Source organism: Rutidosis leptorrhynchoides, chromosome 9, assembly GCF_046630445.1.
Source record: "Rutidosis leptorrhynchoides isolate AG116_Rl617_1_P2 chromosome 9, CSIRO_AGI_Rlap_v1, whole genome shotgun sequence".
Lineage (NCBI taxonomy): Eukaryota > Viridiplantae > Streptophyta > Magnoliopsida > Asterales > Asteraceae > Rutidosis > Rutidosis leptorrhynchoides.
Window position 1 is genome coordinate 93,640,609 of NC_092341.1, and position 16,046 is coordinate 93,656,654.

At 32.6% G+C, this 16,046-nt stretch overlaps 1 protein-coding gene across 1 annotated transcript; it reads left to right on the forward strand.

Moving 5' to 3' along the window:
• The first annotated feature begins 10,298 nt into the window (after positions 1–10,298).
• Positions 10,299–14,501, forward strand: LOC139866312 (E3 ubiquitin-protein ligase MBR2-like). The gene is made up of 6 exons (XM_071854510.1): positions 10,299–10,511; positions 11,708–13,064; positions 13,148–13,198; positions 13,273–13,371; positions 13,464–13,601; positions 14,171–14,501. Exons 2-6 carry the CDS (start codon positions 11,778–11,780, stop codon positions 14,306–14,308), a joined length of 1,713 nt encoding a protein of 570 aa, XP_071710611.1. The 5' UTR covers positions 10,299–10,511; positions 11,708–11,777; the 3' UTR covers positions 14,309–14,501.
• Positions 14,502–16,046: the final 1,545 nt, after the last annotated feature.

A 16,046-nucleotide genomic window follows, 5' to 3' on the forward strand; every position in this document is an offset into this window, starting at 1 on the left:
AATAAACTTACTAGTTTGATTCTTCATTTTTATCTTGTTATAACAAGAACAACAAGAACATAATCTATCTAGTTATGTTCTACCTTACTTGTTTCAAAAAATTATAAAGTTCATGGTTGAAAGACATACTTGAAGTTCATGAAGTAAACTTTAAAGTTTACTTTCTAAAGATCAAACTTTGGTTTGAATCTTTAAAGTATGAACAACAATGAACTAATTACTTGTTTACCTAGCTTATTTACTTTATTTACTTGCACTTTAATTTCATGTAATTAGTTTATAAGGTCAAGTACTACAAGTTAGTCTTGATCTCATATCTCTTGAACAAATTAAGTTAACTTTGAAAGTTCAAGAACACACAAATAAGTTTTCTTTAAATATAACTTTGGATCTAGACTTTTGAGTCTTGGATCTTCAAGATCAAACTAAGAACTATGTTCTACTACTTATGATCTTGATTAGTTAGTTAACTTTCAAGTTTAAAGTCCATGTATGTGTTAGATCTAAGACCTTGATGCAACTTTGGTTCATCAAACTTCATACAACTCTTAAGTGATTTGTGCTTCATGTCTTAGACTTGCACATGGGTTATGATGGTCAAGACTTGGTTAAGATGATGTAGATACATCAATGAGTTGTACACTTGAAGCTATATGCATCAAGGATGAGAACCATGATGAACATCAAGCACCAAGACCACCGGAACCCTTTTAAACTCACTGTTCTGTCCAAAAGCTACTGATCTGATGTTTCTGTAACAGACCAGTAGACCTGGTGAAAGGACCCGTTCATATACATTATAAACGATTCACAATAGTTGATTACATTGCGAGGTATTTGACCTCTATATGATACATTTTACAAACATTGCATTCGTTTTTAAAAGACAATCTTTCTTTACATCGAAAATTGACAGGCATGCATACCATTTCATAATATCCACTATCCAACTATAAATTAATTTAATAATAATCTTTGATGAACTCAATGACTCGAATGCAATGTTCTTCGAAATATGCTATGAAAGACTCCAAGTATTATCTTTAAAATGAGCAAATGCACAGCGGAAGATTTCTTTAACACCTGAGAATAAACATGCTTTAAAGTGTCAACCAAAAGGTTGGTGAGTTCATTAGTTTATCATAATCATTTATTTTCATCATTTTAATAGACCACAAGAATTTCATTTCCAGTTCTCATAAATATACGTCCCATGCATAGAGACAAAAATAATCATTCATATGGTGAACACCTGGTAACCGACATTAACTAGATACATATAAGAATATCCCCTATCATTCCGGGATCCTCCTTCGGACATGATATAAATTTCGAAGTACTAAAGCATCCGGTACTTTGGATGGGGTTTGTTAGGCCCAATAGATCTATCTTTAGGATTCGCGTCAATTAGGGTGTCTGTTCCCTAATTCTTAGATTACCAGACTTAATAAAAAGGGGCATATTCGACTTCGATAATTCAACCATATAATGTAGTTTCGATTACTTGTGTCTATTTCGTAAAACATTTATAAAAATTGCGCATGTATTCTCAACCCAAAAATATAAAGGGTAAAAAGGCAAATGAAACTCACGCATATAATTATTATCAAAACAGTTAATAAAGCATTTGCATGTATTCTCAGTCCAAAAATGTAAAGAGTAAAAAAAAAGGCAAATGAAACTCACGCATATAAATATTGTAAAACAGTTAATAAAGCATTTGCATGTATTCTCAGCCCAAAAATGTAAAGAGTAAAAAGGGCAAATGAAACTCACGCATATAAATATTGTAAAACAGTTAATAAAGCATTTGCATGTATTCTCAGCCCAAAAATGTAAAGAGTAAAAAGGGCAAATGAAACTCACCATACTGTATTTCGTAGTAAAAATACATATAACGTCATTGAACAAGTGCAAGGTTGGCCTCGGATTCACGAACCTAAATTAATTATATATATTTATGTGTTGGTCAATATTTGTCTAACAAATTAGGTCAAGTCATAGTGTACCACAATCCTAATGCTCGAGACTAATATGCAAAAGTCAACAAAAGTAAATTTGACTCAAAATAATTTCCAAAAATCTATACATGATTAATATATAGTTTAAATATCGTTGTTTTATATTTTTAAATATTTTTAAAAGATTTATTAGAGTAAATAATATATTTTATTTATTAATAAATAAAATTTTATATTAAATTTATATAATAAAATATACTTTTATATATATTAAGTAATAAAATTTATAGGGTTCATTTAATATCATAAAGATAATATGATAGGTATTATTAAAGTAAGTTATTACACGTAGTAAAATATGTTTGTATCACATATTTATTTGATAAAATAATATCTATAATGATAGTAAGTAAAAGTTGTATTATTTTGTAATAATAATTATTATTATAAAAATATCAATATTTATAATTACTAAGATGACATTATGATAAAACGATAATTCTAATTATGATAACTTTAATATTTACGATAATTTTTAATATTATCTTTAAAATAATAATTCTATTTAAAATAATAATAATAATGATATTTTATAGTAACAATGACATTTCTATTAAAATGATAATTTTTGTTAAAATGATAGTTTTAATACTAACGATACTTTTAATAATAATAGTAATGATAAAAATAATAAGAACGATAATTTTATCTAAATCAATATCTTATAATATTTTAATTTCATCATGATACTCTTACCCATTATTTCCTAATCGTTTCGTTTAATAGATTTTAATCGTCTTTTATATCGTGTTCATAATAATGATAATAATAGTAATCAAAATAATTAAGTGTTACAAATATTTGTTTTAATTACACTAATATTAATAATGATAGTTACTATAACATTATTAACAATAATACTAATAATTATCTTAATGATAATATAGTAATAATAATAATAACAATAACAATAACCATTTTTAAATAATGATATATATATTAATAATGATAATAATAATAATAATACCAATAATAATAATAATAATAATAATAATAATTGGATAATAATAATAATAATAATAATAATACTAATTATAACTTTAACGATAATAACGATAGTAATAATAAAAAAAATAACAATTTTTAATGATAAATCCCTTTTATTGATAAAGATAATAATAATGATAATAATAAGATAAAACTAGAACGACGATAAAAACGAAGATAATAATGATCATTTTTAATAAAAATATCAAAAATTCAATTGATTATAACTTCTAATCCGTTCATCGAAACCATTCGATATCTAAAGGAAAAGTTCTTAATTTTTCGCTAGCTTTCCAAGAACATGCATATCTTATACCTTATCTCAACCGCAAGTGTAACTAATTCAACATTCAACTTAACCTGTCTAAGGGCAATATCAAAAGTACAAGCATGCATAATCCTAAATACTCGAGCACTAGTCAGGGATACACTATTAGTATGTAAAAGTTAAATTATGAGTACTCACGTATCAATATTGAGATTCAATATTGCAGGAAAGGTACGTAGACGCAACGAAAATGATAAACACTATATTGACCTCACGAGCATACCCATGAACCATACTCAATCACCTCCATAGCTATAACCCATAATTTTCTTAATCCTATCCCACTCGAAATACAATTTCGAAATTACTCGGACAGCACTCCGTCGTAATATTTTATGTATACTAATAATATCTTGAAATAATACGGAGTAAATATATATATGTAAATCGATTGAGAGAGTTTAGAGAAAAATATTTTCAAGTTTCTATGAAATAATGAAACCTATTGAATTCTATTTATAATAGATTTTTGAATTATTAAAGTGAATTATTAAAGTATGAATTATTAAAGTGAATTATTAAAGTATGAATTATTAAAGTGAATTATTAAAGTATGAATTATTAAAGTGAATTATTAAAGTATGAATTATTAAAGTGAATTATTAAAGTTAAAGTAAAGTAAAAATAAAGTAAAGGTAAAGTTTAAGTATAGTAAAAGTATAAAACTACGTACGTATAATACGCGTATAAATATATATAATATTAATTTAAATCGTTATATATATTTAATAAAATAAAATATAAATATCGTTATCTTTATCATACTAGTTAAGTAATGAGTTGTCAAAAGTGGTTCTAGATATTTATAAAAGTTATATACGTTTTAATAATAAAGTTCTTTTTAAACTGAAAACGTTTTTGTACGTTTGAAACTAAATAGATCAATCGAGTCTTTATGAGATTCAATCTTCCACTATCATTTGTCTAGTTCTCAATGATTGACAATTTGTTCTTATTTATAAATCACTTTACCATTTTCCGAATATTGTTAAAATGGAAAGATTTCTCAACTCAACGTGGGCCTTTCAACAGAGACTTGTAATCATAATTCAATATATCTGATAATTCAATCATTTGATCTTATCTTCTAATTTCATTGATAAACATTTTGAAACAGATACAATCATATAAAGTATTTAATCTAATATTTTGTACGTTTCAAGTTATAATATATATACACATATACATATATAATCATATTCATTTAATGGTTCGTGAATCGTTGGAACTTGGTCGAGGTTGAATGAATGTATGAACATAGTTTAAAATTCTTGAAATTTAACTTAACAAATATTGCTTATCGTGTCGGAAACATATAAAGATTAAAGTTTAAATTTGATTGGAAATTTCCGGGTTGTCACACCTGGGCTGTTCTAACCTTGATTTTTAGATAGAACTTTTCGAGTAGATAACTTTTCATATAGGACTCGTCTTAATCCGAGTTACGGTTTAGGATTTATGGCCCTCCGATCGTTACTATGTCCTTTAACGTTGTGCAGAAATTTCTGACCTACTCGCACTTAGACCGTCGCCACGGTCAAACCAAGACGAGTTTGCTTCTGTAAATTTTACCACACTTAAGGGACTCATAGACGGAGCCATGGCCACTGGTCTCACCTTAATTCAGTAAGGGTAGAGGCCGTGGTGACTGACTGAAGTCAGACTTTGTTTTAAACTACTTTCATAAACGAAACCTACCTTACGCCTTTTGTTAAATGATGAATGATGATGACCCTTAAGACCTTAAATACATACTTTTAAACCTATTAAGACGATTTACTGACTTAGCACTATTTGACTTAGGTTGAGGACTTTCGGACCGTTTACTTGCACACCTTTACCGGACCGACTTTACGACTACATTATCATTGTGAGTTACAGCATTCCCTTTTTACTTTAACTTATTTTGGGAACTGAGAATACATGCGGATTTTATGTTTTACATACTAGGCACGAGTACTTAAACTTATATATGTGTGGGTTATATAACGGCAGAAACATTCCCTTTAGCTCGGTAACGTTTAATCATTGGTTTTTGAACCATGAACGCGAATCTTAGATATGGATCCATAGGGTTTGACATCCCCACTCGGGCTAGTAGCGCTAGCATTTAACGAGTGTTTAATACTTCTTAAACATACGCACTTGCCAAGTGTACTTTCAGGGGGTATAAACGTTAAGTTAGTTACCAAGTGCCCACGGTTAACATATACTTTATCATACTGTTTTGAAACGCTCTTTGTAGCACTGAAATCTCGTGGCCTACCTTACATACTGTTATACTTAAACTATAGCTCACCAACCTTTGTGTTGACGTTTTTAAGCATGTATTTCTCAGGTGCTTGAGGTTGCTTCCGCTGTCTTACTTGTTGTGCTGTAGACACCCGCTGCTTAGAGTTGTCCACGCATGAACTACTTTACTTTGCATTCAAACATTCGTACTTTTGAACTATGACTTGTAACGACCATTGTGGTCACATACACTTATTATTTGCTTCTACTTAGTGAAGCATGCTTTTGAAATGTAAAACATTTGATGTCGGTTATGACATAACCTTTTTATCGTGAATGCAACTTCTTTAATTACAGCATATAGTACTTAACCTTGTAATGATCCTGTTGTTGATGATTCGTACACGATGGTTTTGTACGGGGCATCACAGTATTGAAGATCCATGTAAGGACCACAGCATCGGCTTTTAGCCATTCGGGAGTGGCTTTTTCTGCAGCAGTCGAGGTACCGAGAATGAACTTTGACACATCAAATCCGGAGCAATGAGTGGTAAAGAGTCTTTTCCAGTGAGAGTAATTTAATTTTGTGAGATCAAGTTTAATAGGGATGATGTGAGAAATTGAGGTTACTGTATAGATCTTATCATATTGGGTGTTAGACATGGTGAAAGACAAAGTAGAATAGGGATAGGAGATGAGACGAAGATGGCAGGCGATGGATGTTAAGGTAGGGTTTTGAGATCTCTGGCGACTGATACCATGTTAGATTGTAAATGGTTGTATTGTTTTATTCCCCTGAAACGCATACAGAAGCGTGGCATAAAAAGCCGCATAACCTAGCTAATACAAATGGGCTGAGCCCAATGACCAAAATATATGGACTAACATAAACATATGGGCTATCATAAAACTATTGGCTAACATACATGATATGTACAACCCGAGGTCATTGAAAGCTCAATTCTTGACAATAAGATAGTTCAAGCACGTGTTTATTACTGGATTAGTACATCAATAGACAACATATTAATGAACCAATTCCAGGTCTTGCATTTGCTTGCATCCGCATGAGTTGGGATTTCATAACCAACTTACCACTCGAAAAAGCCAAGTTTTGATCGTTTTGAAATCCATTCGTATTTTTCCACTTGAATCTTGTCAATAGCCATTGGGATGGATCAATCTTTCATCCAAAATAGATTTTCATGCTTAATCTTCCATCATGTAACTCATTGGACCACTTGCCAAATGTCCTTTCAACGAGTTAAAGCTGACGAGATACTCGATCCATTAAAGTATGTTTCCGCATTAGTTGATAGATTTACGGAAAGATGGTGCCTCTAGTTCTACACTAGAGTTGATAGATTGACGAAAAGATGGCGCCTCTAGTTCTACACTAGAGTCATGTTTCTTTTTTGTTTGTTGCTATTGTCTTTTGATGTTTAGGGTTGTTTGGTTTTTGTTGCTTTAAAGCCTTTTTGTTGCTCTAGTTCCCTCTTTGTAATCAATTCTTTATTATTTTTACCCAAAAATACAGTTATAATTTATTTATATATATATTTATATTTATAATATGCTATAAATAAATAAATAAATTAAAAGTAAAAAAGATGAATATAAAGACTAAAGAGAAGAGGTTAGATTAGATGTGAAAGAAGATAAAAAGGGGCATGTGAAAGGGGTGAAGTCAAGAACTAAAAGAGGTGGTCTAATCGGTGCACATTGGAACATGTAATTTAATTTGCAATTTTTTTTAAATATTTAATAACATTAATTAGTTTAAATTTTACATTTAAATGACAGACAATCACAAGCACACCCATTTGCCCAATTTGCATTTGGTACGAAACTACTACGACCCTTGCGACTTTGTGTGTATCTACGGAATATAATATTACCCATTATATATCTCAATCTTGGTTACTACACTCTATTTATTAAAATATTACTATAATTAGCAATTACGGTACTTTATTAAGTTTAATTAGAAAGATTTTGTTTCCTATTTTTTATATAATTCTTATTCTTATTTTAGTTCAACTCCATCTCAAATTTCTCTCTTTTTTAGTAATAAACGAGTGGTATTGTTGCGGTGTTTAAGACACCACTCATTGGTTTGATCGACATGTGGCATTGTCGCGGTGTTTAAGACACCACATTGTCATGGGAGTGGAATTGCCGAGGTGTTCAAGGCACCACTCATTGTTGTGATTGACATGTGGAATCGTCGCGGTGTTCAAGACGCCACATTGTCATGGGGGTGAGTTAGTCGCGGTGTTCAGGACATCACCCGGGGGATTAGTGATTACGCGGTGATTAAGTGACACTAATGGATGTTATGAACTCCGACGGTCTTTTATGAGTACCGTTCCCTTGTACGATTGGTTAACCAGGGTTGTATGAATTTTGTTTTAGCATATTGAATTATGAACTGTGTGCTATTGGTGTCGCTAGCTTATTGTGAATTGCGGATCTTGGTTTATGCATATTGTTTGCATAGTTGTCGAATTGCTAGTTTGTATACGGTATTGTGTAAGTGATTGCAAGATCCGGTGTGGACAAGGGCAAAGGTATTTGTTTGGAATAGTAGTGGCATTCAGGGGTTTTAGCTTTTGGAAGTTCGACCAAGTTATGGGTAGTTTAAACCTCAAACACCATGCTCTAAGTGTCGTTTGGAAGTTAAACTTTTTGGTGGTGGAAACTCATATTTTAATTGTAATGAGCAAATGATGCTCGGTGGTCAATCGTTTGAACGGATGTCTTAAAACATGTAAACTTTTGTTTATTGAAGTGGCGTGAAGCCTTTTGAAACATTGGATCTTGTGTTTGTGAAAAATTGGCACTTGCGTAATTTAGTTAAGTTGGAATCTGCAACAGGGAAGAGCCGCGCCGCGGCCCTCATGGGTGCGCCGCGAGCTAAAGCTGATTTTGAAGGTCGAGGTTCTTTATGATCCTGACTTCCTGAAACAGTGTTAAGCCGTGCCGCGGCTGGGCTGACCGCGCCGCGGGCTAAGCCTGTCAGGCCAGGTTGGCTTACAAAAAAAAAAATCGTGTCGATTAAGAGTTGGGTTGTTACATAAAAGTTCTTGCAGTTCTCACTTTTTTATGGTTCTTGTTTGAACTTTTGAATATATATATTAAATAATATTTGACTTTTGTTAATAGGGTACAACTTTATTACAACAATTATTGGTTGGTGGGTAAGACTTACATTTGTCTTTGTTGTATATAGTTATATTACTTAAATCAATCTTTTTCATTCAAATAATACTTGTATAAATAATTATAAACTAGTGTATGAATCCTCGCTTCGTGTCGGGGGTTCGATTTTCAATGTATTTTATTGTGTTTAGTTTGTAAAATTATTTCGTGGCTAACGATGATGTCGTTGAAGAGCAACTCGATTCGAACTAAAAGGTATAACCTGTGAAAGATTTAAATGTTATTTTAAATTAACAATATATGTGCATCTCCGCGTTTCGCTATGGAATTGTCGACTTTTAAAAATTTAACGCAAAATCAACGTGTATGAAAAGTACCACAAATATTTAGCGTTTTTTAAAAAACGTCCGTTTTGCGTATAGCTAGTGACATTGTGTTCCTAAAATTATTTCGAGTTTAACGATGGTGTCGGAAAAATTTGACTCGTTGCGAGCGAGAAGATATGGCCCGTTGAATATTTGGGTGGAGTTTATTTAAGTTTTTTTGTGAAAATGGTAATTTGACACTTTACCCCCTGTATGAGGGGTCGATTTGATTTTTTGCAGAAAGTGTGGGGGATTTTGTTGTGCAAATGAAATTTATTTAAGTTAAAAAAATGAGAAGTCGAAAATGCTCTTGAACACTATTCATTACCCCTCCCTCTTTTAGATATATGTATAATCATAAAATAATAGTTATTAGATAGTAAAAAATGTGTGAGCGATTTATAGTGAATGAGAAGTGTTATGGTTAAATTATGAAATGTGAAAAGTTTGAAATAAATTTGTAAAAACTATGAAATTAACTATTATGAAGAATGTGGTTGAATTATGAAAAATAAAAAATTTGGGGTGAATTTGTGAAACTTTTAAAGTTTCCTATTCACTTTAACTTTCTCTTTTAGATGTATAGATATAACTAAAGTTGGAGCCCTCGCTTCACGGTGGGAGCCCGTTTTGAATGTAATTTATGGTGTTTAGTTCTTAAAATTATGTAGCGTTTGAGGTTTACTGGTTTTATCGTTGGGGTTATTAATAAAAAAAATGAAAAGGAATTGTTTTATTGTTGTGTTCTCCAAAAGAAACTTTTCTGTTGATTTATTTGTAGCGTTTAAAGTTTGTCCTTTCTGTGAAAGTTGATTATTTTATCGTTAGAGGTTTTAAAAAAAACACTTTTTTGTTGATCTATTTGTAGCGTTTAAGATTTTTCCCTTTTGTGAAAGTTGATTATTTTTTCTTCTGTGAGAGTTGATTATTTTATGGTTGAGATTATTTAAAAAAAAAAAAAAGTTTTTTGTTGATCTATTTGTAGCGTTTAAGGTTTGTCCCTATTGTGAAAGTTGATTATTTTATCGTTGGGGGCTTAAAAGAAGAAGGGGAAAAAAAAGTGGGTGCAACCCGTAGAGCACGGTGTACAGCTCGACGATGCGTAGGAAGGTACTATTCATTACCCTATGCCTGTTAGATATGTAGATAGGTAATTACTTTCACCCAACAAAACACACACAATTTCGTCTTTGATTTCTCCCATTCTCCAAAACGCCTTTTCTTCTTCTTTATCTGCGTTCTTATTTCTTTACAGGCCTAAACCTAATTAATTTGATTCATTCTTTGCTTGCTTCTTGTTCTTACATATAAAGACATACGTCAGCTAATAAAGTTGATATTTTTAATCAAAATCAACCCATCTTTGTATTCTTGATTTGGGTTAGATCCATCGTCTACAATCTTGGATATTTTCAGGTATGTTTCTTGATACATCTTTAATCGATGATTATTTACAATACCCAAGTTGTAGTTTTGTGTATTTTTCATTCATTCTTCTAAAAATTATCACTTTTTTGATTAAATTTTGTTTTTTCTTATGGGTTTTGGTTTAGATGATGGGTTTTACCATATATATATATATATATATATATATGTATGTCTATATATAAAACCATAAAAAAGCTGTCTTTTTGTATGTACTCCTATGTGTTTTTTAAAATTATTGTTTTCATGTGTGTAAATGTTTACTTTTTATTGTATTAAGGGCAGATCCATTGTATTTGGTGCATGTTGAATTTTAGCTAATGTGGTGAAATTGATTATAAGATTAATGGGTTGGTGGTGTTTGTTTGGTTTGTAAGGTTTTATTTGGGTTGTTTGTTTGAGTTACAATTTACAAATAGTTTTTTTATGGTGTTCACCTGCTCTTTATGTTGTTGCTTTAAGTTTTGATATGTATTCACCTAATTTAGGTTAAGAAACTTTGGTAATTAATTACACATTGTTTGGTGCTTGACCACTTGGGCTAAATAATTGACTAATTTGTTTACAGCTGCAGATTGAGAAACCTGTATGAGTTAATATGCTTTATTTTAAATAAATGTACTTTCTTGTGATTATAACTTTGAATTGAAAATGGATAGTTTATGTTAACAAGCCATGGTCACATGCTATTTAAAAAAAGTTATCGTTCAATGACTAAAGTAACCTTTTTGCTTTGGTGAAAAACATGAAATTAATTAAACTATATAGCCAATACTTACTGTCTATTTGAAAAATAGGTTTAAAAGGTTTTTATGAGATGAAGGTTGTGATGTTCTTGTATTGTTATTTTCAGTAGTAGTGAGTGAATGTTTTTGTATTTAAAGTATAGTAGTTTTATGTGCGTTGATTATTGAAGTGTTTGAAGTGAGTTTTGAAAATATCAAACAATCAGAATTCGATAGTCATCTGTAAGTATATGTGTGTATCTTCAAGTTGTAATATGACTTCTTATATGGTGTTGTATGCTTGGCAAACTCATCTTTTCAAGAAACTATTTGACAAAACGAGGTTAACAAATAGGCGTGTTGTATAAGATAATCACATTTTTATTGCTAATTTTGTTGTTGTTGTTGTTGTTGTTGTCAGTTGTGCTAATGTTGTGATATACTTGTGTTCAAAACTCGCAGGTTTTTTTTGTAGAGTTTGTATCAAACAATTCTTTTCGAGCGTCATCTTCATTAAACGTTGCTAATTCCAATGCAAGGGCAAAAGGGTAATTTTGGTTCGTTACCGGAAACCCTAACCTTGGAAGGCTCAACTTCAAGTGATTCAAGTATCTTAGACCAACAAATTCATTGGACGAACTTCATGCAACACCCTTCGGTTAATACAACAATTCAAGGAACCCAAAACTTAAACATGTGGAGTATAGGTGAATCGAGTTCAAGTTCTATACCAACCCAACCAATTACCGAACCCGCATGGTCAAGTTTAACGATACCTTTTCCCGAACCACTTGGACATGAACAAATTCCAAGTACGGTTTCACTCGGTGATGTTCATACGAACACGACCCATATGAACATGACCCATATGAGCATGACCCATAATCCATCTACTTCTATTGGTATCAAGCCCTCGAATTATGTTTCCGGTTCTTCTTCGGGTCCTTTTGCACCAGGGAACCGTCAATTACCCCGTAAGCGAAAAGCAACCGAATTAAGTATCGGCCAATCATCATCCGGGATCGAAACCTCAAATATTTTTCAACGACCCGAAAATAGTAATTCAATGTCTTACGATCCGATTATCCCGAGACTGGGATTAGGTGTCGGTGGAGTATCTTCCGAAAATCGCGCCGAAACTACTCGTAGAAACGTTCGGATACGAATCAATAATCCTCGACAACAAGAACTATTGACAAATAGCGGTATTAATAACGGGCAAATAAATTTTTCGTCTTCACAACCTTCTTTGGGACTTAACCCCGTAGTCATGCGATCACCACCGATACTTGACAACTCATCAAGTCAAACGGGTCAACCCGTATTGCGGGTCCCAACAACAAGAAGAAATTCACAACCATCATCTAGAAGTAGGAGTTCTAGCTCACGAGCTAGTCGCTCGTCAAACATAGTTAACGGTTCGTTAGATAACTCAAGAACAATCCCGATAAATATTTCAGATCATCCAATATTCGTGCAACAACCAAGTCAACCCATATTGCGGGTCCCAGCATTGAATAACAATGGTGTTGCCGCCACGTCATCTAATGTGGGTCCCAATCGTGGTTCCACACATTATCCTTCAAGAAGACTGTCTGAAATTCTTCGTCGGTCTTTATTGCCGTCTAGTGATAACAGGACTAGTGTTGTCGGTGGAGGGCAAAATGGTAATTTGTTTTCTTCACTCCCGCCACCCGTGCGCGCTTCACGAGAAGCTAGAAACGTACCAAATGTATTCGGTCTTCAACGTCATCATTTAGTTAACCCGTTTTTGGCTCGAGCTGCCGGAAGTGAAGGACGTGCCAGGCTGGCGTCAGAGGTTTGTTATACGATTAATGTTTATATATACGTATGTATGTATTGTTTGATTGTGCTTAGAGTGTTGCGCTTTGTTTGATGCAGATTCGTAATGTTTTGGACCTTTTGCGTAGGGGAGAAGGATTGCGATTCGAGGTTAGGTTTCGTCATGTTTTGCTAACATATTTTTTTTCTATTTTTATTTATTTATTTTTATTTTTATGTGGCAGGATGTTATGCTTTTAGATCAATCAGTCATGTATGGACTGGTTGATATTCAAGATCGGCATCGAGATATGCGTCTCGATATTGATAACATGTCCTATGAGGTGAGTCAAAAATATATAATTATATAATCTACAAAAAATGATATTTTAAGTCTAAAAACTTGAATTATAAAATGTATGTAATGTGTTTTCAGGAATTGTTGGCGTTAGAAGAGCGAATTGGAAATGTGAATGTAGGATTAACCGAAGAAAACATCTCGAGTTGTTTAAAACAGAAAGCGTATGCTGATGTGCCAGGTCAGCAAGACACCGAACCTTGCTGTATATGTCAGGTACCCATTTTTGGTTGTATTTCGTTCACTGTTGTAATAGTGTTGTAATAGTCGGCCGACATGTTGGTTTGGGGACTCGCCAAAAAAAACTTTAAAAGTCTGTCAATGCTAATAAGTCGAGTCAAAGTTGGGCTGAGTCGGTCAAAGTCAAAATTAGTCTAGTTTTTATTTTAAGTTAGATTTTGTGCTATATATCTATGTTTAATGATTGATATATTTATGTGTAATATTACTGAAAGTCAACGTTGGTCAGCCCCCGACTCGTAATATTTACTGTGTTATTAGTTTTATAAATCGGTCAACGCTTAGTTGTCAGGTCAAACTCGGACTGAGTCAGTCATAATCAAAGTTATTTCAATTTTTTTTTGGTAAATTAGTTTTTGTGCCATATAATCTATGTTTGATATATTTATGTGTAATATTACTAAAAGTCAACGGGTGGTCAATGCCGACTCGACTTGTCCTTTCAAGGTCTCGACTCACTAGTCCCCGAATCGCGAATTTTACATTTATGATTTGGTTACTGTGTTGTTTGTTTTGATGTTTGTTACATTTATGTGATTTATCAGGAAGAATACAAGAAGGGTGATGATGTTGGATCGTTGAAATGTGGGCATGATTTTCACACAAATTGTATTAAACAATGGTTGCTTCAGAAGAACTCGTGCCCCGTTTGCAAATCGGCAGCTTCTGCAACTAATAAGTGATTGAGGTATTTTGTTGAAGATGACAATTGTACTTCATCATTGAATTGAAATCAAGAAGAAAGAAAGAACAGAAAGTTTGGTGGAATTGGTAATGTTTTTTAGACTAGCAATATTATTCTTTGGTTATTAAACCAACTAGAGTATGTTGTACCTTTACTATCGACATTTTCACCTTAATTTAAGATTTTTATTATGGTTTTGGTCTTTGTATGAAAAGAGGATATGATCTTTAATCTAATCCCATTTTCTCATATACTTACGCATGATATATGCAATGTTGCAAAAATCGGAAAAATTTGCCGAGAACTCGGCGATAACTCGGATTTGGAAGTTTGGCGAGTTCTCGTTTATGAATCGGAAAAAATCGGTCAACGACCGACTTCTCGGTCAATATCCGATTTTATTGAATTTCTCGGTCAAATCATAAATATCAGTATCTCAAAAGTCTAATATTTGTGTGTATATATATATACACATACACACACACACACACACATATATATATATATATATATATATATATATATATATATATATATATATATAAAGTCAATAACCGAAAACTCCTAAAAATTGTCCAGCCGAAAACTCTCCGAACCTTCACTTGTATTTATTTCGAGAAACTCGTTATAACAACACGGGTTTTTCTACACTAGACAAAAAAGAAGACTGCTTGATAAAAACATTGATAATAAATATACCAATACTAGTGTGCATTGACAAAATAAAAAATGGGGTGTGTTAGAGAGAAAGAGAGGAGAGATAGAGCAAGGAGAGAGAAAACTGATAATCATAGACGGTTTGACACGAATGAGAGAGTTCGATACAATGGTCGCTTCGGGGACCGATTGACAAGGCTATTCGGAATCAAATTAATGTCGTTCATGTTTTTCAACTTTCCGGATTCATAGAGTGTCCCGGATTTATGGAGAACCTTCAAACAATATGGCGAAGTGCGTGATGTATACATGGCGAGCAGAAGGCTAAAGGGTGGTGAACGATTTGCGTTTGCCAGGTTTTGTCAGGTAAACAACGTAGATTTACTTCTGCAATCTCTGAAAAACATAAGGTTTGATGGTAAGCCTATCAAGATCTTCAAGGCATACGAAAGGAAGAACCTGGATACAGATGTGAATCCCAGGCCGCTTCATAATATTATGAAGCAGAGTACTACCAGGGATGATGTAGAAAAATCAACAAAAAAGTGTTTGTCAGGTCCACAGATTGCAGCAACCATCTTAACAAAAGATCAATATTAGGCGAGGTGAAAGACTGGAAAATAATTTCAGAGATATGTGTTTTAAGCGTGGCTGAAGGAATGTATTGTGATGTTAAGTATCTAGGTGGTATGGTTATATTATGGGTCTTTAATTCTTCTTATGAAGCTGAGGATGCTATTTCGAATCATGACCATGCAATTTATAAATGGTGTAACAATCTACAGATTTATGATGGACAGTTTGTTGTTCCTAACAGAATTACTAAATTGGATATCACTAATCTTCCTGTGGGTTGTTGGAATGAAACTAATTTCAGCAATATTGCTAAGTTGCGGGGTGAAGTTCTGGAGTTAAGAAATTGCAAAATAACTGGAGAAAATCAAAACTTGGAATCTGGGCATGCGATAATTATCACAGACAACAGCCACGGAATTGATGAACAGGTCACACTCTTGATTAGAAAGAAAGAAGTATTGGTTAGAGCTAAAGAAGATGGTCATGATGTTGTCGGTTTCAAT

What these genes read in the sequence shown, in the direction of transcription:
- LOC139866312 (XM_071854510.1), top strand. Translation starts at nt 11,778, where the DNA reads ATGCAAGGGCAAAAGGGTAATTTTGGTTCGTTACCGGAAACCCTAACC. An exon ending in GAGAAGGATTGCGATTCGAG is followed by an intron (nt 13,199 to 13,272) that starts GTTAGGTTTCGT and finishes TTTATGTGGCAG; the next exon opens with GATGTTATGCTTTTAGATCA. An exon ending in AACCTTGCTGTATATGTCAG is followed by an intron (nt 13,602 to 14,170) that starts GTACCCATTTTT and finishes GTGATTTATCAG; the next exon opens with GAAGAATACAAGAAGGGTGA.